Here is a 26,651-nt window from a genome sequence, read left to right on the forward strand (position 1 = left end):
GGCCCCCACTGTGGAGCCAAAGGCAGTTATAAAAGGGCCCCAGGTGGGGAGGGAACACCTGGCACCTGCACCATGAAGCCGGCTGGAGCTCTCCTGCTGCTCGGGGCTGCCTTGCTCCTGATCTTAGGCGGAAGTGGGTGACGGGGACATGGGTTCCCCAATGATTCTGGCACCTTCCCAGGGCAGCACGAGCATGTTGGGAGAGCAAAAGGGAAGAATGTGTTGTTTCTTTCAATGAAGTGTCACTTTATCTTTGTGTTTCAGATTGTGACATATGCCCAGTCGTGAAGGACGATGTTAACAGGTTCCTGGTTGGAACCCCTGAAGAATATATTGCAATAGTGAGACAGTACAACTCGAACAGTTTGATAGAGGCCAATGCTAGGAAGCTGAAGAGCTGCGTTGATGGGAAGCTGACACTGGAGGATAAGCAGAATGCTCTCAGCGCTCTGGTGGATCCGGCTGTGTGTATCTGTGCCTCTGGTGCCTGCCTGGGTGGGTCTGCTCAGGGCAGTGGGAGGTGCGGGAACTCATTTTCCTCTCCACTGTGGCCTTTCCCTGGGAATCTGGGAGGAGAAAGAACCTCATGAATGAGGGGGTAGAGAGGGTGGGGCACACACCCACAATGCAGGAAAAAATCGGGAGAATTCAGTCTAGTCCACGAGCTCCTGAGCTGGCCCTGACTGCTCAGCTCTGCTGGGCCACAGGCCTGGGACTCTCCAGGCCCTCCTGTCTCTGTGGCACCACCTGGCCTTGGTGTTCGGCCCATAGCTCTGGCCTCCCTGACTCCAGCCTCTCCAGCACATGAACCTGGATCTTCTGTAAACCACTGGCACTGGGTACTTCCCTTCTCCAAACATCAGTTCCTTTACCTTAAAGCCACATGTCCTTTACTCTATTCCATCTAAAAACTACATTTGTCCTTATTCCCTGGACTTCAAAGGGCCATTCTGTGTCTTCCACAAGTGCCCTCCTGCTCTCCCCAGGCCTGGGATGCCCAGAGTGGAGGATCAGAGTGAATCTGCTCTCTGCTGCCCCAGGAGGTGGTAGGAACAAGCTGCTGTTTCAGGGCCAAGTGTCCAAGGGGCAGATGGAGGAGACAGACTGAGGTCAGCTCCCAGGTGCCCACTCTGGAGCCCTGCCAGGTCGACTTCAGCAGCCTCTCCCTGTTCTGTCCTAGACTGCCCAAACCCCACCAGGGAGACCCCTTTTCTCTCTGTTCCATTGGTGGAATTTTCACTGGGAGGAATCCACCTTGACCTGCTCAGATCCAGAGGCCAGCCTCCAAATAAGCCTGCGGGCCCCTCCACAGGAAGTGCCCAGCGAGCATTCAGAGCAGCTCGATGTCTCTTATACCCCTGAGGCCTCACCATATTCCCTGACCTTCTGTTTACAGGATAAAATATACACAGATCCTTTGTGTTAATGGAGCCGGCCTTGCCAGAGACCCCAAGGAAGCCGTGGCCTGATCACTAAGTAGTCTCACAAGCTGCCACGTCCAGGTGTCCATGTCCAGGTGTCTGATTACAGGATTCCAGCAATAAAAGCCTTGCAGCTCACAGGAGAGTGCTTACTCACTGGCCACTGGGCTTCGGGGTGGCAGGGGAAGAGGGATGTGCCTACACTGGAGACCAGCAGTGTGACTTCCAACTGCAGCTGGATTTGAATGCTGTCAGCTGTTATGACCCTACAGATTCCATAGGTGGGGGTGGGTGGGGACAATGAGAACAATCAGAGTGCTTGGTCACTTCTGTGACCAGGACTCACAGGCCATGTGCATGAGCGACTAAATTTTAGCCTCCTGGCAACCTTGAGAGCCAAAGGTAACCATTCCAGTCTTACAAATGAAGAAACTAAGGCTCAGAGAGGTTAAGTTCTAGCAAAGATGACACAGCTCCCGGGCAGCAGAATCTCTACCCCCCCCCCGCCCCGCCCCATCCACAGCTGGGGAGACAAGTTCGGCCAACACACCGGAGGACCCCGCACATCTCAGAGGCCTTCTTTGGGCCTCTGGTTCCCACTTACAAAATGGAAATACTTCCAATCTCCAAGGCTGTGGTGAGGCCAAAGTGAAATCATGGGTGAGAAGGGGCCCCTGTCCTAAGGGCCTGACAGGAGAGAAGGAACAAAGGGTCAAGGTACCAATGCTGAATCTGGTCACTTCTGGCGCCTCACTTTATCCTAACGCCAACCACCCAGTTGTGGATTCAGCTGCGTCCACGTAAATACACTGTAAGTTGGGTCTAATGCTCAGAGGGGACATCCAGGGGCAGAGAGCTTCCAAGGCCACCTGCAGCTCTGCTCCATGACCGTGATTCTGGACCTTCTCAGGCCCCTCTGTCGCCCTGTCTGATTCCTCTTGGCCTGACCCCCACCACCTCTCTCATAGCTTCATCACAACCGGAGCTCCCCCCGAGAAGGGTCTGCTGGGTGCACACCACAGGGCTCTGCACGGTGGAGGGGGGCGGGGATCTCTACGATCTTCACAGTGAGGAGGTTAGGGGAGGTCCCCAGAGGTGAGCCAGGGCCGCTGTTTCTCTCTGGGGGTGGCAGGGGATGGCCACCTTGCCCAGAGTGAGACCTGGCTCTTTGTCTATGCCCCCCAACTCCGCCTTCCTCAGGGTCTGGCTGAGGGCTCTTCTAAAATGGAGCGCTGCCTCTGAGGGCACTAAGTGGAGTTTAGGGGGTATGAGCAGGGCGTGGGGCAGAGGATTTGCATTCCACCACTCCCGTGTCCTACAGTTGTAAACACCCCAGGGCTCCTGAAAGCAGAGTTGCCACTCCAGATGAGTTGGGTGGGTCTTATCCTGTCTTGGGTAAAGACTCACCCTGCTCTGCAGTGAGTGTACAGGTGTGACGGTGACCCATCCAAAGACAAGGCGGGGACAAATGCGGGGCACTCTGTCCTCACCGGGACACAATCCGTATCTGGGCTGTTGCTCAGCTCCCACAGAACTCCGTAGGGGCTGCTGGGGAGACCCTTCGATACTGTCCCCGTGCTCCCTCCCCTCTCACTGCCCTCCTCCAACCTACAGAATCGTTATCTAATCTGGGGTTCAGGGAAAAGTCAGAATCAGGTGTTCTCCCAAATCTTTTTCCGTCTAACATTCAAACCTCAAATAGTTCAGAAGCTAAACGTCAAAAACCTGTGGCTTTTGATCTCTGACTCATACACACATTTGCCTCTGAGATCATAGAAGCCCCACCCTGTTTCCGCCTACCTTGACCTGAATTCACCCACAACTGTGTGGATGATCCCCCACCAGCAGACGTCTCCGCTCCTCACACACTTGCATCTGTTCCCTGCGTGGTGGCTTTCTCCAGCACCAGGGAGCCTGCTGAACCGTTGTCAGGCTCACTCCGGAACTGTGGGGGAAACCCTCAAACACTACAGCCTCCTTGACTCCTGGCCAGTCTATTTTGAGGTGAGGTTCTACACAATCTCTGAAACATGCTCAGTGGCCTTGAGTCCCGGCTGCCCACCCCACCCAGCTTTTCCCACTTGCCTGTTTCACTTTCCTTAGTTCCTTACTTGAGCACCTGAGATCACCTCCCAAATAAACTGCCTGCCCCCAAGTCCCTGTGTCTGGGTCTCCTTTAGTGGGAAGACAAACTATCATAGCGACCCATGTCCATCTGCCTGATCAGGAAGGATAGGGATTCATGTAGAGGAGGCCCAGTGAAGGCAGCAGGAGGAAGGGAGTGCGATACCCCAGCTGATCCTTCAGAGGCAGCATCCACTCTACACAGACAACAAGGAACCCTGGCAGGAAAGGAAGGTGCCCTCTTGCCATGTATTTCTCCAGGGACTTCGCACTGTGCAATTCCCACACCGACCTGACAAGGATGTTTTGGGGCGTACCCACAATCCAGCCCACGGGAATCCACTGAGGGATTCCAGGCAGAAGTACACATTGCTCCACTGATCGAGACCTGGGAGCCAGAAAGAGAAAGAGAGATGGGAGCAAACTCTGGTGCCAGGACAGAGGCAACAGGACTGAGACAAGCCCCAACAGAGAAAAGCCCTACATTTTAGCACACAGCAGTGGACAGGGCTAGCCCCCATGACTGCAGTGAAGAGCTGCATTGATAAATGCACTGCACTTCGATCTTAGATGCAAGTTTCCCTTTAATTCCTTTTTTTTTAGTTATTACATAGAATTGACTACGGTTTCACAAATATGACGTATCTATACTCATCCTTAGGCTAGGTGTGCTGATGGGCTCAGGACTCAGGAAAATTAGCCACGGCTTCACACCCAGAACGGAAGGGGTCCATATGTAAGAGGCAGTGTTCTCTTATGTGCTCCAGGAGGGTCTCCCCCAGGAGGCACAGTATTTAGCAGATCCTGAGAGGTGCTCAGCAGAGGAAATAGTTGAATGAGACAGAAACACATGCCCTGATGAGACAGCATTAAACACGCATGCAGATTCATCATCACCGTTCTCAGATTATTCATGCAATTGCAAACTCACCTCCTGGCTAGACAAATAGGCCCCACTTTTGAAGCCTACAGAGATGCACACAGCCCCCTGCCTGGGCAGCAGGGGCACAGACACTGGCCTGGGCCAACACAGCATCGTCAGATGAAGAAGCCCTGCTCACGATAGCAGGGCAAACTCAGACTCACATCACCACTGTTTCCATCACAAAGCCAGCTTTGACCAGACACACAGGATGGGCACCAACTCAGGAGAACCTTCCACGCTCAGTCCATGAGGGGTAGGCCCATCCTACATGCTTTCAGGAGAAACACAGAAGGAATGATAATAAATCAGAGAGATATCTAAACCATTTAGGTCTAGCTGTCTGAGTGAAAAAAATTAGAGCAAGGCCCAAGATGACTGGGGAAGCCTCAATCTAAGAGTGACCTTACGAAGAGGCCAGGAGGAATCAGGCACGGCAGGCTTCAGGCTGGTCATGAAAGTCCATGGCAACTGTGCACAGTAGCGCAGTGTGGCGCACAGTGTCCTCACTGCCTAAGCACAGGCTTACAAAACGTCCTACCTCAAACTGAGTAAATGCCTTAAAGTAGGGAGGAAAATAGTGAAAAATAAATTTCTGGTTCTCCTTTCCTTCTCAAATGCCCTGAAAATTAGAGTAAAGGAATTTAAAAATACAGGTCCACAAGGACAAAGAGAACCATACAGGGTTATCACCAGATGACTGAATGTAACACTTTAGAAGACCAAAAGCAGAAAAAGATGTGGTGACTGTAGGCAGAGAAAGCCACATCTAATAAATAAGACAGAGCCAATTTTTCCTATATTATTCCAGAGAGATTTGGATTTCATAGGCACTAGGCAATGCAGTGGGTAAGAATAAATAAAGCTGCAGAACTGAAAAGAGGCAAGTGATGTGAAATTTCCATGTGGAACCACTGAAATCTTTAATCTCCCAAGATCAGGGACCCTGGAGTCATACTTTATGGGTCCAAAATTGTTTGCACTCAAATCCAGTCATTTGAATGGTAGCACTGTAAGTTATAACGTAACAAAGGAGTGTCTTCAAATTGTTAAGGAAAATTATTTCCAACTTAGAATTCCATCTCTAACAAACTATCCATTCAAATCCATAAAATTCACTTTCCTTGCATCATTTCTCAGGAATCTACAAGGGGATGTACTTCACCAAAATAATAGAAGAGACCAAGAAATGGGAAGACTTCAGAATTGCCAAGATTCTGCTGAAGGGAAATCCAAGAACAAACACTGCATCAGGAATGGAAAGCCATCAGTTCAGATTGGAGTCCAGCAGGATGGGAGACTCCAGGAGATAACTCTCTAGGAAGAGAAAAGGTAGATCAATAGATTGCTTTATGTTTTACATTCAGTCATATGAAGAAGAGTTTTGATTTCCCCTGAAAGGGTCTGGAGATAATTTAGTAAAATGCAGATAATAACAAAGTATGAGCAAGTCTAATCTAACAATGTATAAAAATATATATTTTGTTTTTAAAAGTTTATTTTATTCTAAGAGTGCAAACATAGTTTAGCATTACAAAAATGTATAATTTACTGCATAAACAGACTAAAGGAGAAAAATCATGTGATCATCTCAATTGATGCAGAAAAACAGATTTCATAATACTAACTAGTTATTTATGATTTTTAAAAAAACTTAACAAAATGGGAATAAAAGAGATCTTCATAAGCATGACAAAGTGCATTTATAAAAAACCACAATGAACATCATATTTGATAGTAAAAGATTACAAGCAGTCTATTTAAAATAAGAAACAAGGTAATGATGCTTATATCATTGCTTCTACTTAATAGTATACTACGAACCAATTGAGTAAGAAAAGAAAGTATGACATCAAGGAAGTAGAAAAGGGATAAACAATTAAGACTATCAGCCCAGAGGTGTGATCCCAGAGAACAACAGAGACCATTGTCAGCACCCGCATGGCGGGGCCAGCCAGCTATGGCAGACTTTATCAGCACACGTTATGGCGGGGGGTGGGGGGGCAGGAGGACACAGAAACACACATTGGCTGGGTGCTGAGTCTCAAATGGACAGGCTCTGGGCAATACTACTCAGCATTTCATTTCCCAGTGGGAACGCTCTGGCTCCACCCACTCCATACTGAGCTTGGAGCTTGATTGGGGCAAATAGGTCCCTGGACAGGTCTGCCGCAGAGGCAGCCCAGGTCCCAGGAGGCAGCACAGCCACCTCAATTCCTGCAATTACATCGTCCCAGCCCCCAGCCCCAGGCTACTCCACTCCACAGCCTAGTACTAGAGAACGCAACGACTGACATGACCAGCATCCATACCAAAACCAGCCCTTGCACCAAAAACATTGGACTTACAGAGTCTACACAGGGATGCTCCCACATAAAAACATCCCTTCAAGACCACAGTAGATAAATGTTTCTCCTAAATTCAGAGAGACAGAGAAAGGTAAGCAAAATGAAAAGGCAGAGGAAATATTCCCAATTAAAAGAACAAGAGAAAGCCCCTGAGAGAATAAGGAATGAAACAGATCTCTCCAATCTACTACATCCCAAGTTCAAAAATGAGGTAATAAAAATGCTAACTGAATTAAGAAAGATTATAGATAGAAATGCAGATGACTGTAACAAGAAATTGAAACTATAAAGATGAATCCATCAAAAATAGACAACTCACTTGCTGAGATAATCAAGAAGCAATGACTAACAGAGTAAATGACACAGAAGAACAAGTAAGTGATCTGGAAGGTAAAATAATGGAAATCACCCAATCAAAACAGCAGCCAGAAGATTTAAAAAATGGAAGTAAAATATAGGATCTATGGCATAATAGGAAGTGTGTTAACTTATGCATAAGAGGGGTTCCAGGGGGGAAAGGATAGCTCAGGGGTAGAGTGCATGCTTGGCATCCATGAGGTCCTAGGTTCAATCCCCAGTACCTCCACTAAAAAAACAAATAAATAAACCTAATTACCTCCCCCAACCCAAAAAGAAAGGAAGAAAAAAAATTTTTTTTTAATAATAAGGGTTCCAGAAGCAGAAGAAAGAAAAAAGGGGATTGAAATGTATTTGAAGAAATTATGGCTGAAAACTTCCCAAAAACCTAAAGAAGGAAATAGATATGCAGTCATAGGAAGCACAGAGGGTTTCAAACAAGATGAACCCAGACAGACCCACACCAAGATATATAATAATCAAAATGGTGAAAGTGAAAGATAAAGAGAAGATCCTAAAGGCAGCAAGAGAAAAACAAAAAGTCAGTTACAAAGGAACCTCCGTAAGGCTATCAGCTGATTTCTCTGCAAAACACTGCAGGCCAGAAGGGAGTGGCATGATATATTCAAAGCCCTGAAAGGGAAAAACATGCAACCTAGGCTACTCTATCCAGCAGATTATCATTTAGAATAAAAGGAGAAAGAATTTCTCAGAGAAGCAAAAACTAGAGAACTCAGCAATACTTAACTTGTGCTAGAAGAAATAACTAAGGATCATCTCTAAATAGAAAAGAAGCTGGAATATATGGGAAAGGGAAAATTCCAATTGGAAAGGCAAATACATAAAAGGGCTGAATATCATTTAAATAAGCCAGTATATAGATGAAAAGTAATCAAAAATATTTTGTAAAAGCAATTATAACTACAATTTACAGTCAAAGGTTAAGCATGAAGATGAAATTTAGAACATCAAATTAAAAATGTGGAAGACGGGAGTATAAAAATGTAAATCTTTTAAAGTGTATTTGAACTTCTATTACTATCAGTTTAAAGCAAGTAGGTACAATATGGGTCAATATACTTGAACTTCATGGTAACTAAAAATTAAAAACATACAACTGAGTCACAAAAATCGAAAAGAAAGGAACTCAGGCATACTAGGAAAAAATCATCAAATCACAAATGGATAAACAAAAAGAAGAAAAGGACAAAGAAGAACTACTTTTAAAAAACTTAAAAACAATCATTAAAATGACAATGAGTATATACCTATCAATCATTACTGTAAGTGGCAGTGGATTAAATGCTCCAATCAAAAGACACTGAGTGGCAGATTGGTTATTTCTGTGGTATCAGTTGTATTCTTTCATTTTTTTTGTTTTGTTTTGTTTATTTGGGTCCTCTCTCTTTTTTTCTTGGTGAGCCTGGCTAGAGATTTGTTGATTTGTTCATCTTTTCAAAAAAACAGCGCTCAGTTTCATTGATCTTTTCTATTGTTTTTGTGACCTCTATTTTATTTATTTCCTCTCTTGTCTTTATTATTTCCTTTCTTCTGCTGACGTTGGGTTTTGTTTGTTCTTCTTTTTCTAATTCTTTCAGGTGGTTGGTTAGGTGGTTTACTTGAGATTTTTCTTACTTCTTGAGGAAGGCTTGTATTGCTATGAACTTCCCTCTCAGAATGGCTTTTGCTGTATCCCATAGATTTTGTATTGGAAGTCTTAGCCACAGCAATCAGACAAAAATAAGAAATAAAAGGAATCCAAATTAGAAGGGAAGAGGCAAAACTCTCACTATTTGCAGATGACATGATAGTCTATATAGAGAACTCAAAAGTCTTCACACAAAAACCATTAGAACCAATAAATGAATTCAGCAAGGTAGCAGGATAGAAGATTAATATATATAAATCTGTTCCATTTCTTTACACTAATAATGAAATATCAGAAAGAGAAAGTATAAAAACAATCTTCTTTAAAATTGTGACCTAGAAATAAACTTCACCAAGGACGTGAGAGACCTATAGTTTGAAAACTAAAACATTGATAAAGGAAATTAAAGATGATTCAAAGAAATGGAAAGATATCCTGACAAAGGACAGTTGCATCAAAAAGAATAAAATATCTAGGAATAAACCTACCTAAGGAGGTAAAAGAACTGTACTCAGAAAATTAAGACAATGATGAAAGAAACTGAAGAGGACACAGATTGAAAGATATACCATGTTCATGGGTTGGAAAAATTTATACTGTTAAAATGAGCATACTACCCAAGGCAATTTACAGAATCAATGCAATTCCTATCAAAATACCAGTGGCGTTTTTTTCACAGAACCAACGGCATTTTTCATATATTTCTTTTCATAGAACAAATTATTTTAAAATTTGGATGGAAACACAAAAGACCACAAATAGCCAAAACAATCTTGAGATAGAAGAACAAAGCTAGAAGTATCGTGCTCCCTCACTTCAGACTATACTACAAAACTGCAGTAAAGCGAAAATGGACACACAGATTAATGGATCGGCATAGAGAGCTCAGAAATAAATCCCATGCACTTACGGTCAATCAGTCTATGACAAAGCAGGCAAAAATATACAATGGAGAAGAGACAGTCTCTTCAGTAAGTGGTGGGAAAACTGGACAGCTACGTGTAAAAGAATAATGTTAGAACACTCTCTAACACCATAGAGAAAAGCAAATTCAAAATGGAGTAAAGACCTAAATGTAAGACTGGAAACCATAAAACTCCTGGAAGAAATCAGGAAGAAATCGTAGGCAGAATACTCTCTGACACAAATCATAGCAACATTTTTTTTGGATCTGCTCTCCTAAAGCAAAGGAAAGGGACCTAACTAAACTTAAAAGCTTTTGCACAGCAAAGAAAACCATCAACAAAAGGAAAAGACAACCTACTGAATGGGAGAAAATATTTGCAAATTATATGGCCAAGAAAAGGTCAATATCCAAAATATATAAATAGCTCATACAACTCAACATCAAAAAAAAAAAAACCTCAATTTAAAAATAGGCAGGAGAACTGAATAGACATTTTTCCAAAGAGGAAATGCAGATGGCCAACAGGCACATGGAAAGATACTTAACATCGCTAAATACTAGAGAAATGCAAATTAAAATCACAATAAGATATTACCTCTCACCTATTAGAATGGCTATCATCAATAAGAACACAAATAACAAATGTTGGCAAGGATGTAGAGAAAAGAGAACCTCCTACACTTGGTGAAAATGTACATTGGTGCAGACACTGTGGGAAACAGTGTGGAGGAGTTTCCCATAAAATTAAAAATAGAACTAACATGTAACCCAGAAATTCCACTCCTGGGTATATATCCAAAAAATCCAAACAATAATTCAAAAAAGACACATGCACCCCAATGTTCATAACAGCATTATTTACAATTGCCAAGTAATGGAAGCAAACCAAGTGTCCAACAGATGAATGGATAAAAAGATGTGGAATACTATTCAACCATAAAAAAGAATGAAGTTTTGCCACTTGCAACAACATGGATGGACTTGGAGGGTATTATGCTAAGTGAAATAAGTCAGACAGAGAAAGACAAATACTGTATGATATCACCTTTATGTGGAATCAAAAAAAAAATAAAATGAATGAATATAACAAAAACAGAAACAGACTCACAGATATAGAGAACAAACTAGTGGTTACTGGCAAGGAGAGGGAAAGGGCAGGGGCAAGATAGGGCTAGGGGATTCAGAGGTACAAACTACTATGTATAAAATAAATAAGCTACAAGAATATATTGTACAACACAGGGAATAATAACTATAAATAGAGTATAACTTTTAAAAATTGTGAATCACTGTGTTGTTCACTTGAAATTTATATAATATTGTACATCAACTATGCCTCAATAAAAAAAAGTTTAAAAAAAGAATAATGTTTAAAAAGTTGAGGGGGTTGGGGGGTGTATAGCTCAGTGACAGAGCGCGTGCTTAGCAAGCATGAGGTCCTAGGTTCAGTCCCCAGTACCTCCATTAACAACAACAACAGCAAAGGGTTGAAAGACTTGTACACTGAAAATCATAAAACATTGACGAAGTACGTTGTCAAACAACAATAAACGTTGGGTCAAAATGGAAAAAAAAATTGGTGAAGGAAATTAAGAGGACACATATAAATGGAAAGACATTCTGTGTTCATGGATTGGAAGAATGAATGTTAAAATATTCATACCCCACAAAGTGATCTACATATTCAATGCAATCCCTATCAATATACCAATGGCATTGTTTACAGAAACGAAAAACATAACCCTAAAAAAGCCCCAAATCCACCAAAAAACCCCCAGATAGCCAAAACAATCTTAAGTAAAAGGAACAAAGCTGGAAGTACCACACTCTGATTTCAAAATATATTATAAAGTTGTAGTATTCAAAATAATGATACTGGCATAAAAATTGACACATACGCCAGGGGAACAGAATAGAGAGCACAGAATATACCCCTTGCATACACAGTCAGCTGAACTTCAACAAGGGTGTCAGGATACACAACAGTTGAAAGGATGTTCCCTTCAAAGTGGTGCTGGGAAACTGGATATCCACATACAGAAGAAGGAAATTGTATTATCTCACACCATATACAAGCATCAGCTCAGAATAAAGGCTTAAATGTAAGACCTAAAACTGTAAAAATCCCTAAAAGAAAACAGAAAAAATGCTTCTTGGCACTGTCTTGGAAACAATTTTTTGGTCATGACACCAAAAGTATATACAACAAAAGCAAAAATTGAAAAGTGGAACCACGTCAAACTCAAAAGCTACTGGGGAGCAAAAGAAACAGTCAAGAGTGAGAAGATAATCTATGAAATGAGAGAAAATATTTGCAACCCATATATCTGATAAGGGGTTAATATCTAAAATATATGAGGAACTTAAAAAACTTAACAGCCAAGAAAGAGAGAAAACAAAAAACAGATAGCCCAATTTAAACTGGCAACAGACACGCCAGTTTTTTCAAAGAACACATACAAATGGCCAATAGGTACATGAAAAGTTGGTAAAAATCACTAATAATCAGGGAAATGCAAATCAAAACCACAATGAGATACCACTCCACACTTGTTAGAATGGCTGTTATCAAAAAGACAAAAGATAATACGCGTTGTTGAGGATGTGGAATAAGGGAACCCTTGTGCACTCTTGGTGGAATGTAAATTTGTACAGCCATTAAGGAAAACAGTACGGAGTTTCCTTAAATTTTTTAAAATAGAACTCCCACATGATCTAGCAATTCCACTTTTAGGTATGTATCCAAAGGAGAGGAAATCAGTATCTTTAAAAGATGTCTGCACTCCCATACTCATTGCAGCATTATTCACAATAGAATTTTATAAACTATATTAAATTATATAGCTATATTAACATATACTATATACACATTATATGTAATAAATATATAATGGAATTGTATATAGAGAAAAGACTATGCCTATATTTATATATCTCTCAGATGGATAGAGAGAGAGATGGATAGATATAATGGAATATCACTCAGCCTTAGAAAAGCAGTAAATCCTGCAATTTGTGAAAACACAGATGAACCTAGAGTTCATTATGCTAAGTGAAATAAGACAGACACAGAAAGACAATACTGCATGATCTCACTCATATGTGGAGTCTAAAATAGTCAAACTCACAGAAGCAGAGGATAGAATTGAATTGGTGGTCGCCTTAGGCAGGGAGCCGGGGGTGGGCAAAATGGGTGAAGAGACATCAAAAGGTACAAAATTCTGGTTATAAGATAAATATGTTATGGGGATGTAATGTACAATATGGTGACTATTTTTAATAATACTGTGTTGCATATTTGAATGTTGCTAAAGGAGTGATCTTAAAATTCTCATCACAAGAAAAAAATGTGTAACTATGTATGGTGATACAAGTTAACTAGACTTATTGTGCTGATCATTTTGCCATATGAACAAATGTCAAATCGTTATGCTGTATATCTGAAACTATTATACTTTTATATTCCATTTATATCTCAATTTTTTAAAAGACAAGAGATAACAAGTGTTGGCAAAGGTGTGGAGAAGAGATGTGCCTTGTGCACTGTCGGTGGGAAATTGGTACAGTTACTATGGAAAATAGTGTGAAAGTTCCTCAAAAAATTAAAAGTAGAACTACTGTATGATCCAGCAATTCCACATCTGGGTAAGTATCCAGAGGAAATGAAATCATCATCTCAAAGAGACTCTGCATCCTTAAGTTCACTGCAGCATTATTCACAATAGCCAAGACATGGAAACAACCTAAATGTCCATGAATAGAAGGTGGATAAAGAAGCTGTGGGGGGAATGTGTGTGTGTTTATATATATAGAGATATAAATGGGATATTATTCAGCCATGAGAAAGAAGGAAGTCCTACCATTTGCAACAACATGGATGGAGCTTGAGGTCATTATACTGCTTGAAATAAATCAGACAGAAAAAGATAAATACTGTATAATCTCACTTATATGTGGAATCTGAAAAAGCTGAACTTACAGAAACAGAGTAGAATGGTGGTTACCAGGGATGGGGGGTGAGTGAAATGGGGAAATGTTGGTCAAAGGGTACAAACTTCCAGTTACAAGATGGGTAAGTTCTGGGGATCTCATGCATGGCATTGTGATTATAGTTAAAAATACTCTATTATATACTTAATAGGTGTTAAGAGAGTAAATCTTAAATGTTCTCACCACAAAAACTAAGCAGTGATAATGTGATGTGATGAAGGTGTTAGCTAATGCCATGATGGTAATCATTTTGTAATACATAAATGCATCAGATCAAAACATTTTACACTTTATTTTTTTGTTTGTTTTGTTTGTTTTTTAATACTTTTTATTGAGTTATAGTCATTTTACAATGTTGTGTCAAATTCCAGTGTAGAGCACAATTTTTCAGTTATACACAAACATACATATATTCATTGCCACATTTTTTTTCACTGTGACCTACCATAAGATCTTGTATATATTTCCCTGTGCTATACAGTATAATCTTGTTTATCTATTCTACTTTTGAAATCCCAGTCTGTCCCTTCCCACCCCCTGCCCCTTTGGCAACCACAAGTTTGTATTCTATGTCTATGAATCTGTTTCTGTTTTGTATTTATGTGGGGTTTTTTTAGATTCTGCATATGAGCGATCTCATATGGTATTTTTCTTTCTCTGTCTGGCTTACTTCATTTAGAATGACATTCTCCAGGGACATCCATGTTGCTGCAAATGGCGTTATGTTGTCACTTTTTATAGCTGAATAGTATTCCATTGTATAAATATATCACATCTTCTTTATCCCGTCATCTGTTGGTGGACATTTAGGCTGTTTCCATGTCTTGGCTATTGTAAATAATGCTGCTATGAACATTGGGGTGCAGGTGTCATTTTGAAGTAGGGTTCCTTCTGGATATATGCCCAGGAGCAGGATTCCTGGGCCATACAGTAAGTCTATTCCTAGTCTTTTGAGGAATCTCCATGCTATTTCCCACAATGGCTGCACCAAACTGCATTCTCACCAGCAGTGTAGAGGGGTCCCTTTTCTCCACAGCCTCTCCAGCATTTGTCATTTGTGGACTTTTGAATGACGGCCATTCTGGCTGGTGTGAGGTGATACTTCATTGTAGGTTTGATTTGCATTTCTCTGATAATTAGTGATATTGAGCATTTTTTCATGTGCCTATTGATCATTTGTATTTCTTCCTTGGAGACTTGCTTGTTTAGGTCTTCTGCCCATTTTTGGGTTGGGTTGTTTGTTTTTTTCTTATTAAGTCGTATGAGTTGCTTATATATTCTAGAGATCAAGCCTTTGTTGGTTTCATTTACAAAACTTTTCTCCCATTCCATATAGGTTGTCGTTTTGTTTTACTTACAGTTTCCTTTGCTGTGCAGAACCTTGTAAGTTTAATTAGGCCCCGTTTGTTTATTCTTGCTTTTATTTCTATTGCTTGGGTAGACTGCCCTAGGAGAACATTTTTGAAATATATGTCAGATAATGTTTTGCCTATATTTTCTTCTAGGAGGTTTATTGTATCTTGTCTTATATTTAAGTCTTTGATCCATTTTGAGTTTATTTTTGTGTGTGGTGTAAGGGAGTGTTCTAGCTTCATTGCTTTACACGCTGCTGTCCAGTTTTCCCAACACCATTTGCTGAAGAGACTGTCTTTATTCCATTGTATATTCTTGCCTCCTTTGTTGAAGATTAGTTGACCAAAAGTTTGTGGGTTCATTTCTGGGCTCTCTATTCCATTCCATTGGTCCATATGTCTGTTTCTGTGCCAATACCATGCTGTTTTGATTACTGTAGCTCTATAGTATTGTCTGAAGTCTGGGAGAGTTATTCCTCCAGCCTCTTTCTTTTTCTTCAGTAATGCTTTGGCAATTTTAGGTCTTTTGTGGTTCCATATAATTTTATTATGATTTGTTCTAGTTCTGTGAAGTATGTCCTGGGTAATTTGATAGGGATTGAATTAAATCTGTAGATTGCCTTGGGCAGTAAGACCATTTTAACAACATTGATTCTTCCAATCCAGGAGCGTGGAATATCTTTCCTTTTTTTTTAAGCCTTCTTTAATTTCCTTAATCAGTGTTTTATAGTTTTCCATGTATAAGTCTTTCACCTCCTTGGTTAGATTTACTCCTAGGTATTTTATTACTTTGGGTGCTATTTTAAAGGGGAACACATTTTACACTTCAGATTTACACTATGTCATATGTCAATCACATTTCAATAAAGCTAGGGGAAAATATATTTTTTGAAATCATAGAAAGTTATATCAAAAAGAGTGGGTTTTCCTTTACATAATTTTTTTTAATAATTAAAGCCCAAACAAGGCATAAAACAGTTAATATACATAACTCAGTTGAATGAGAGAAACTCTGCTAAGTGAAGGAAATCAGACAAAAAACTCTGCAGGCTGCATTCTTCTATGTCAATAAAGTTTCAGATAATGCAAACATCTACACCGATGGAAAGCATATCAGTGGTTGCCTTGAGATGAGAAAGTGGACAAGAAGAAGCAGGAAAGAGGTATTTCAAAGAGGCACAAGGAAACTTTTAGAAGTAATGGATCTTGATTATGGTGGTTTTTTCCAGTTTCCACAATCATCAAAATTTACAAATTGTACTCTTTAAATATATATACTTATTGTATGTCAGTTATACTTCAGTAAAGCTATTTAAGCAAAAAACAAAGTTTTAATATAACAAGATTTAAAAATACAATTAGAAACAACTTAGTAGACACACAGAATGTGGCATTTAAAAGTTAAGAAATATCCATTGTTTTCAATCATATGTAGAATATTATAAAAACTGAGCACGTATTAAGGATATAAAGTAAGACTCTAATTTCAAAGGATTTTTAGATCATCCAGAGCATATAATTTGATCTCAGTGCAATTATGATAGAAATCAATAGCCCAAAAAATGATAAGGAAATCCTCATAATTATGGAAATTAATGATTAGGGTGGATTGCTCTTACTGTGTAACAAATAATCCCAAAGTTCAATGGATTAAAATGAGAATCATTTATAGTCGCTCCTGGGCTGCAATTTGGCTGGAATTTCAGCTGATCTAAGCTAGCCTTGGCTAGATGGTGCCCATCCAAGTTATGGGTCTGATAGGACTTGGCTCCTCCCACAGGTTGGACTCAAGTCTGATCCTTATCTGTTCCATTCCAGGGCTCAAGCTAAAGAACCAGCACATGCCAGGGGAAAATAGTCTCGTAGTAATGACAGAGATGTGAGAAGGAAAGACCAACTATACAAACTGAAGCAACTGATTGCCTGTTGTCTGCTCACATCCCACAAATCACATAATGTAGCTAAGCCTAAAATCAGTGGAGTGAGGAAGTATACTCCTGCAATGTAGCTACAGAGACAAAGTAAGTGTTTTTGAGCAATAATTTAATCTACCACAAACTAACAAAAGTTTGGGGATAGGGACATTAAAAAGGCACAAATAGATGGTGGAGTGGTAGGACCATGAGCTCACCTCTCCTCGTGACTACAGCGAAACCACAACTGACTGCTAAACAACCATCAAAAAAAAGACTGGAACCTAGCAAAAAAGATCTTCAACTAGAAACATAAAGAGGGAACCATAGCAGGACGGTAGGAGGGGTGTGCTTGCAATGTAATCGAGCCCCATGCCCCCTGGGTGGGCAACCTACAAGGGGATGGAATGGTTGAGTCGCAGAGGCCCACCCACAGAGGTGAGAGTTCTAGGACCCGTGTCAGGCTCCCCAGCCCGGGATTCCAGCATTGGGAGGAGGAGGAGACCCCAGGATATGTCCTAAATGTCCAATGATATTTGATTGGATAAAAAGATATGGTATATATATGCAATGGATTACTACTCAGTCATAAAAAATAATAAAATGATGCAATTTGCCACAACATGGATGGAATTAGAGATGGTCATTCTAAGTTAAGTAAACCAGAAAGAGAAAGAAAAATACCATATGATATCACTTACACCTGGAATCTGGAAAAAAAAAAAGACACAAATGAACTTATTTATAAAACAGAAACAGACACAGACATAGAAAACAAAATTAGGGTTACTGGAGGGGAAGAGGGTGGGAAGGGACAAATTGAGAGTTTGGGATTTGCAGATACTAACTACTACATATAAATAGATTAAATAGCAAGATTCCATTGTATAGCATAGGGAACTATATTCAATGTCTTATAGTAACCTATAATGAAAAAGAATATGAAAGGAATATACGTATGTATATGAGTGACTGAAATATTATGTTCTACACCAGAAATTGACACAACGTTGTAAGTTGACTATACTTCAATTAAGAAAACTCTTAGAAAGTAAAAATAAAAGAATATATCTTTAATCTAATATGTCTACCAAAAAAATTCCCACAGTAAATTTCCTATTTAATGGTGAAATATCAAAAGCTATCATTTTGAATCTGGGTAAAGGGTAGCCAGAAATACTTTATATTTTTGCAACTTTCTTGTAAGCCTGAAATTATGCCATATCAAACAATAATAATATAAGATAAAAAGTTGTCAAAAGCAAAACAAAACAAAAAACCTTTCCTTTGGGTTTGTGTGTGTGTGTGTGTGACTTATAAAGTAGTTTATTCTTATGTTTCCTTTTTTTCCCCCCATGATCAAATCGGATTTATTCCAGGGATACAAGAATGGTTCTATATCTGCAAATCAATCAAAGTGGTATACCACATTAACAAAACAAAGGATAAAAATCATATGAATATCTCAACACATGCAAAAAGGCATTTGACAGAATTCAACATCCATTTATGACAAAAGCTCTCAACAAAGCAGATATAGGAATGTAACTCAACATAATAAAAGCCATATATGACAAACCCACAGCTGACATCATACTTAATGGTAAAAAATTGGAAGTTTTTTCTTTAAGACTAGGAACAAGACAGTTGCCACTCTTGACACTTATTCAACACAGCATTCTTCCCCTTGGGTTTAGATAGAAGACAAGGATGCCTACTTTCAGAAGAGGATTGCTATTCAACATTGTAGTAGAGATCCTACAAATGCCATTGAGGAAGAGAAGAAGCAATATATGTAGATTGGAAAGGAAGAAACAAACAAGTATCTGATATATTTATCTAAGTCTAAAAGAAATCTACAGATAAAATACTAGTTTTTTAAATGCTGTATGCAAGTCAACATAGAATAATTAAAAGTTCTATACAGCAGCACAAACATTTAGAAAATTACATTGTAAAAGGAGGTAACATTCACAACAGCATTAAAAATAACATGCCTACAACAAATGAATTAATAAATAAGATAGATAGAAGGATAGATAGATAGATAGATATAAAACTATTGAGAGAAAATAAAATAAGGAAGACTGAAATAAATGGAGACATGTACCATCTTCATGGAGAGAAATACTAAAAATCTTAAAATTTTTAATTATCTCCAAATTGATCAACAGATTTAATGTGTGGTTAGGTCTAATTCAACAAGCTGGTTCTCAATTGACATGAAAATGCAAAGGGACCAAGACAGCAAAGACATTCTGAAACAAGGCCAAAGTGGAAGGACTTTCTCTACCAGAGTCAAGAACTAAAGCTTTAGTACTTAACACATTGGTATTGGCATTGAGACCGACAGACCAGTGGAAGAAAACAAAAATCACAGAAGTAAATCTATATTCCTACATGAGACACTTGATTCTTTGACAAAGGTGGCACTGAAAAGCAGTGGGGAAAGGATGAACTTTTCCTATTGGTACCAGGACAATAAAGGGTCTTCTATATGGAAAAGCCATTGGACTCCTACCTCACAGTCACACACAAAATTTAATACTATATGGATTACAGACTTCACTGGGAAAGGCAAAACAATTAAAGCCTTTAGAAAGGATATAAAAGAGTATCTTTACAACCTTGGGAATAGCAAGATCCTTTAAACAAAGCACACAGACACACACACACATCCCCCCCTGACTTTAAAGGGTACCAATCATAAATTCAGTTATATTAAATTCTAAACTTCTATTTATTAAAATACCATTAAGAGAGTGAAAAGGTAATCCACTGTGTTGGGGAAGATATTTTCAACAAATAAGCAACCAAGGGCTCTTACCCAGAATATAGAAAGAACTACAGATCACTTAGAGGGGGGGAAATTAGAAAAGAAAATGCAAAACATAAACGGGAAAAATACTTCCGTTGGCATCTCACAAAATTATCAGTAAGTGTACGAGGAAGTGCTCAACCTCATCATACCAGTAAAAGCAAACTGAAACCACGATGAGGTAGCACTGCACACCTACCTACCAGTGGTTAATGTTAGAACGTCCTTTAATGTCAGCTATTGGTGCTGTAGAGCAGCAGGAATTCATACACCGCTGCTGGGGCTGGGAACGCACATCAATGCGACCACTTTTCTGTTTTAATGTTGATTTTTTTCTTTTTTTTCTACAAGACCACACAAAAGTTGGGAAGGAAAGGAAGGGTGTCCAGGAGCCTACATCATAATCTGAGCTTCCGCAGCGCCCACGCCATGTGCGCCGCTCAGCGCCCGGCGGCCGCCCTGGCGGAGGCGGCCCCGCGCTGGGAGTCCGCCTTCTCGGCGCGCCCGCTGGCCGGCGGGGAGCCGTGAGCCTGGGCTCCCTGCGGGGCAGGTGCTGCTCACTGAGAATGTGGCGTCGCTCTGGGGCACAGCGGTCCGGGGCTGCACCCAGATAGATCAGCTGCAGCAGCGCCTCCGGCCTGGTGTCTGGCCGATTCGGCTTCCGGTGCAGCCAGTTTGGGCAGCGGGAGAACGCCTAGAACGAGGAGGTCCTAAACTGCCTCAAGTACATCCGACCAGGCGGCAGGTTCGAGCCCAGCTTCATGCTCTTTGAGAAATACGATGTGAACAGCACGAGGCGCACCTGCTCTTCTCCTTTCTTCGCGAGGCTCTTCACGCCCAGTGACGACGCCACTGCCTTCATGACCGACCCCAAGTTCATCACCTGGTCTCCAGTGTGCCACAACGACGTGACGTTCCTGGTGGGCCCGGATGGTGTGCCTGTGCGCAGGCACAGCCGCCGCTTTCTGACCATTGACATCGAGCCTGACATCGAAGCCCTGCTGTCCCAGGGGCCCAGCTGTGCCTAAGGTCCCCCTCCCATCCCTGCTGCTTGGCAGTCACGGCGCTGCCCTCTGGGGATTTTACCCGTGAACTGTTTCCAAACCTACATGGAGGGAACGCCTGTTGTCCAGAAAAATCCCTGAGATGGGCGCTGCCCTGTCCATCTCGGCTTTTGCTTTCCCAGACCACAGCATCTCACTAATAAAGTGCTGGTTGTCAGCAGGAAAAAAACAAAAAGCAAACAAACAAACAAAAACCTGGGCTGAGGAAGGACAAAGAGCTACTTAAAGAAACGAGCAGCTGGAGCAAACTGCAGAAATCAAAACGCACTGGGCTCACCGGCCAGCTGCCCGGGTCAGTCACCTTTATGAGCACCAGCCAGGTGCAGCAGGGACCACATGGTGCTGGCCCCAGTCATCGCTCCTTTTCAGGAGGGGAGAGGCAGGAGCTCCCTCTTCAGACCTGGTGGTCTTGTGCGCCTTCACGGCCTGTTCTCAATCACTGCCATTGAATTTCTCAGTGACCACACGCGGCCTGGTGCCCTCATCCAGGCAGTGTGGGGCGATCCCAAAGCCTCCAGAGTTTGAGCGGGGCGTGTGAGAGCTCTGGACACCACGTCTCTCACAGAAAGCTGTGCCGGGCTTTGTGTGTGTTGTACACGTTTGTGATGACGCTCTCGGCTCCCTTCGGGAGCTTGAGGCAAGAAGCTGGAGCGGGAAGTGCCTGTTCTGCTTCCTCTTGCAAATGTTGCAGTTGCAAAGACATGCAAGTCTGCTGAGGTCCAGACTTCAAAACGACCTGCTTCACAGTGGCAGCCTCCTCTGGGTTTCACCAGGGTCTCCTCCCAGCTGTCCCCCTTCAGGGGGGTCCCTGTGCTACTGTGAAACTTTCTGGTCAGCAGACTCTCTCGCTCCAGTCTCAGATTCAGGTCTCTGCCTCACGGGCCCTTCCGGGGGACTTTCCTCTTCCATGGTCCCTTTCCAACTCCTGCCCCAGAATTCTTAGGTCAGCCCCTCAAAGTCCATGGGACTCCCCACCCCGCCAGGTCACAGAAAGGCAAAGGAAGTGAGCTGTATGAAGACTGTGTTGTTTGGGGACAGGGCTATTTTCCAAACCCCAGTCTGGCCGTCGGGCCAACAGCCCCTGGCTGAAAACCACACAGCTCTGTAAATGGAGGGCACTCAGTTTCCACAACCAGATTCACGTGGGAGCCAGTCTGGCCAGGCAGGCGAGAAGGCTGGCTGCGGGTGCCCAGAAATACCCATCAGCACTGTTAGCTCAGCTGGAAGGCCATCAAGTTCCCAAAATGACTTGGGCTTAGAGACAGGGAAGTCAGCGCCAGGCCTCAGTCTGGACTCCAGCCCCTGGCTGGAATTCCAAAGCATCTCCTAAGTCTAGAGATGGTCTAGACATTCATGGGAACTGATGGTCTCAGTAGTGGCCAGAGTAAGAGGTGAGGCTGACATGATTCGAAGTAGTGCACAGGAGATATTTGGTACCCACCCTTTCCTCTTTCCTCTTACTCTCTCCCCACATCATCTCATGGATGTTCTTAGATTGAAACACCATCTTTATGGTATGAACTCTCAAGTTTGTAACTTCAGTCCATATCTCTGAGTTCCAGACTCATAGCTAACCGCCTACTTGATCTCTCCTACTGGACGTTCTCGGTATTTCTGATCTGGTTTGTCCGAAGTCCAAAATGTAATTCCCAATTTCCTGCAAAATAACCAGTATCCTCCTAACCATGAGGAGGCCTTCTCCATCTCAATAAATGGTACCCCAGAACCTAGATTTCCCCCTTTCCCTCAGCACTCATGTCCAATCCACCAGATTCCCTGTAAAATCTATCTCTAAAATGTATTTTGTCTCTATTGTCTTCTCTCAGCATACTGCACCATGACCTTGGTGGAGACTTCCCCAAGGACGTCCCCAGAGGATGACAAGGCAGTGCCCATCTGGTAACTAGAACCACTCCCCAAGAACCACTCCAGGGCACACGTGGGAATGAAAGCCACGTGGTGAAGCTTGAGGACCAAGTGGGAGATGTAGAAGTGGAGACAGTGAGAATAGCCAAGTGTCACAGGGAGTTTTGCTGTGAAGGGCAACATGGCCAGTGTAATTCCCATCGCCTGGGGTGTGGTGGGGAGTCAGGGTCACCCTCTGCTCCTGGGGTCACTGACATTGTTCCCAGCCAGAGTTAGCCCTCTGCCTCATGGTCTCCAAGTAAGAGGCCCCAGCACCCTCAATCATCCCATCCCCGCAGCTGAGGCAGTCCTTCTCCCCAGGGTCAGTATGACTCCTCCACCCAGGACCAGAGAACAGGCAAAGAAGTGGATGGTGTGAGGGGGAAGCTGAACAGAGCAGGGGCACAGAGAGGAAGCCGTGAGCAGAGGGTTGAGGGTCCTGTTTCTCAGCTGGCAATTTCCATGCCCTGGTCGAGCCTCAGGGATAATGGTGCCCGGCTGAGGCCCACAGAGCTCAGGAATAAGGCCAACACTCAGGCCCCACATCCAGGCCCTGACGGAGACTGGGACCAGGTCAAGTGAGGTGGGAAGCCTGGCTGAGAGTGTGGAAAGCCTTATCCACTCTCTTGGCTCCACTCAGAGGACCCCAAATTCCATGGAAAAAAAGTCAGGTACGGGAAATGTCTCAAGCAGGAGGACTTCCCTGGCCTCCAGCCACCACCACCCCTACCGTGTCCTCGGGGCTGAAGGTACAAGCCTTCCTCTGGCCCAGGCACTGTCAGAAAAGTGCTTCATCTGGCCACATCACACAAGCGAGGTTACCTGTGTGGCAGCTAACTTCAGGTGAGTATGGCGGGGTTCGGGAGGGAGTCACGTAGCCAGTCATGTGGCAGGTGTATGACGGATGTGTGTGACCCAGGGGGTACAGCACCTGCATGGCAGCTGTGGACAAGCACGTGTCTTGGGCGTGGGCTGATAGAGTGGCAGGTGAGGGGCTGGACAGACAGGTGAGTGTGTGACAGGTAACTGAGCTCTTCCCTCCAAGGTGCCAAACTATGTCAGAGCCACAATCCCCCAGCCCTGGGAGGCCTCAAGGGGCCTCATGTCCTCAGGGAGCCGCCTGGGCCCCTCTGCCCTGCCTGGTGTGACCCTCCTGCCTCTAGAGGACCCTCCAGCCGTCAGCTTAGGGAGGGCAGCCCAGCAGGGCTCTCAGGGCAGAGAAGGAAGGAAGACAGAGGGGAAGCACAGCTCCCTGGACCAGTGCTCACTGGCTGGTGCCCCCATCAGTGCTCCCTGGTCCCACATCTGTCAGTGGCCATTATCCCTGTGTCTCTGTCTATAGGATGAAACCCTCTAAGTGAGTGCTCTGCCCTTGCACCCTGGTCTGTTAGCCCAGCAGTCTGTTTGCGGTCATTTTCCCCCTGGAGAGTCACCCAGATCGTGTCATGTCAGGAAGACCAGCTGCCCCCTTCCCCACCTCGACCTTCGCTCCCCATCGTCAGCATTGCCCCTGACAACTGGAACGGATAGAAGGTCACAGCGGTGCGACTACAGGAAGTCCGAGAGAACCAGCGAGGCACTAACCCCTGAGTCCTGCCCCTAAGAGCAAAGGTCGTGACCCAGGCCCCTGAGTCACCCAAGACCAAGGATGCCACTGCCTATCTTTAAAGTTGCTACACTATTTTTGTAGTAACTAACATTTCAGAAAAAAACATATTTAAATCAAATGCAATATTTTCTCATAGTTTTTATAAATTGTCCTGAAATCATATGCATACCAAGACTCTACCTCTCACACATTTAATTATGAAGTTGTTTTCAAACATAGATAGACGCTGACCTCAATGCATAAAACATTCTTGAATTTGGAGGAGATCTCTCCTTATCTTATTTACTTTATCAAAATGCAACTCCTAGTTTTGTCATGAAATCCACAGCCAAAACCAGACTGATAGTGAAGACTGGACTTGACCTGCCTCCATGGCCTTCCCGTTAAAGCAAACATGCTGCCCCACTGCCACTGCTGTGTACCATCGTCCGGGAGTTCTGACCCATGGAACAGGCCCAGAAAAAGACGTGAGGCACAGTGAGATCCTAATCTATACAAGCCTTACTGATATAAAATAGCGTTCATAAATGGAAAACATATATCACATTCTAGAAAGTATTACTCAGTATTAAAAGGGTATCAATTATACCCAAAGTAATCTAAAACCGGCAAGCAATTCAAATCAAAATTCTACCACACATGTGTCCTCTCTTGTAATGTGATGAACTGATTCTGAAAGTTCTTCAAGAATAAATGTTTAAGAACACTCAAACCCCAAACTAGAGAACTAGAAAAAGGGGCACCAATGGGAAAATCACACACACGAAAAGGCATAAGACCATCACATAGAAAAGATGTTCACTCTCACAAATAATCAAAAAACTGCACAATAAAACATTTTCACCAAAATAGAGCAGACTTTTTTTTTTAACTGGCAATACTCAGGGATAGTGAAGGTGTCAGAAAAAAGGTATTTTCATATTGTTGACAAAAATGATAGTAAACACAAATGATCTGCTGGGTAAGGCACATCATAAATCTGAAAACTCTTCAGACTACCATTTCCACTGTTAGGATTTTATCCTGGGTAAATAATTAAGAACAGACACAAAACTTAGCTACCATATTATTTATCACTACTGATTGACAAAACAATGTCTTAAATGTCCAGTAGGAAAGCAGACAGTGTTTTACAAGAAGTAAATTATTTAAAGTTTCCTAATGAGCTACGTAAATACCTGTTGCTTTGCAGAAAGACAATTTTAAAGTAAGAATCCTATTTAATTGTTTTAAAAAAGAATGCCAATGTTCTTACATGGAAAACATCTGGGAACCACTGCCAGAGTGTTGATTTTGTAGACGCATCTCTCTAGGTGATACCCCACTACAGACTTGGGGTGCTGGGGTATGTCCTGGGGCGGTAAATACCCCCTATCTAGTTCAGACCTTCAGGACCCCCAGGAACTGCAAGTCCTGGAAGGCGTGGTGGAAGGCGGGCCGGGTGGGCAGGGGAGGCAGGTATCACTTACTGCTTCCCAGGTTGAGTGTCTTGTCTCCATGCCAGGCAACAACTCCTTAGAATCAGCCATCCTGGATTCATCTCCGGGGTCCTGGCCACACCAAGCCAACAGGAAAGCAGCCCCAAATGAAACCATGTCCATGCAAGGGAACGCATGGCAGCATGTCAATACTTTGCTAAAAGTAAAACCATACAGACTTCCAGTTACAGATGGTGGGCTGAACACCTTCACTCATGTTTCTCCCACTAGGGATCAAACTGGAGAATAAAGAAACATTTAAATTGGGGGGAGGGTATAGCTCAAGCAGTAGAACGTATGCTTAGCATGCACAAAGTCCTAGGTTCAATTCCCCAGGACCTCCTCTAAAAATAAGTAAATAAATAAACCTAATTACCTAACCCCACAAAAAAACAACAACAAAAAAGAAACATTAAAACTGATCACTTCAACCCTAATTCAAAAAGACACCCGCACCCCAATGTTCATAGCAGCATTATTTACAATAGCCAAGACATCGAAACAACCTAAATGTCCATCAACAGATGACTGGATAAAGAAGTTGTAGTATATTTATACAATGGAATACTACTCAGCCACAAAAAATGATAAAATAATGCCATTTGCAGGAACATAGATGGCCCTGGAGAATGTCATTCTAAGTGAAGTAAGCCAGAAAGAGAAAGAAAAATGCCATATGACATCACTCATATGTAGAATCTAAAAAAAAAAGACAAATTAACTTATATACAAAATAGAAAATGGCTCACAGACACAGAATACAGACTTGTGGTTGCCAGGGGGGAGGGGGGTGGG

General features: G+C 42.5%; 1 protein-coding gene across 1 annotated transcript; it reads left to right on the top strand.

Annotated features, from left to right (window-relative positions):
- The first annotated feature begins 38 nt into the window (after positions 1 to 38).
- LOC105065017 (glutathione peroxidase 1) lies at positions 39 to 26,599 on the top strand. The gene is given in 6 exon segments (XM_074371180.1): positions 39 to 133; positions 265 to 495; positions 1,397 to 5,799; positions 20,152 to 20,324; positions 20,326 to 20,454; positions 20,456 to 26,599. Coding segments are annotated over 3 exon segments (597 nt in total). The 5' UTR covers positions 39 to 133; positions 265 to 495; positions 1,397 to 5,799; positions 20,152 to 20,229; the 3' UTR covers positions 20,829 to 26,599.
- Positions 26,600 to 26,651: the final 52 nt, after the last annotated feature.

The sequence above is a fragment of the Camelus bactrianus genome, chromosome 9, assembly GCF_048773025.1.
Source record: "Camelus bactrianus isolate YW-2024 breed Bactrian camel chromosome 9, ASM4877302v1, whole genome shotgun sequence".
Lineage (NCBI taxonomy): Eukaryota > Metazoa > Chordata > Mammalia > Artiodactyla > Camelidae > Camelus > Camelus bactrianus.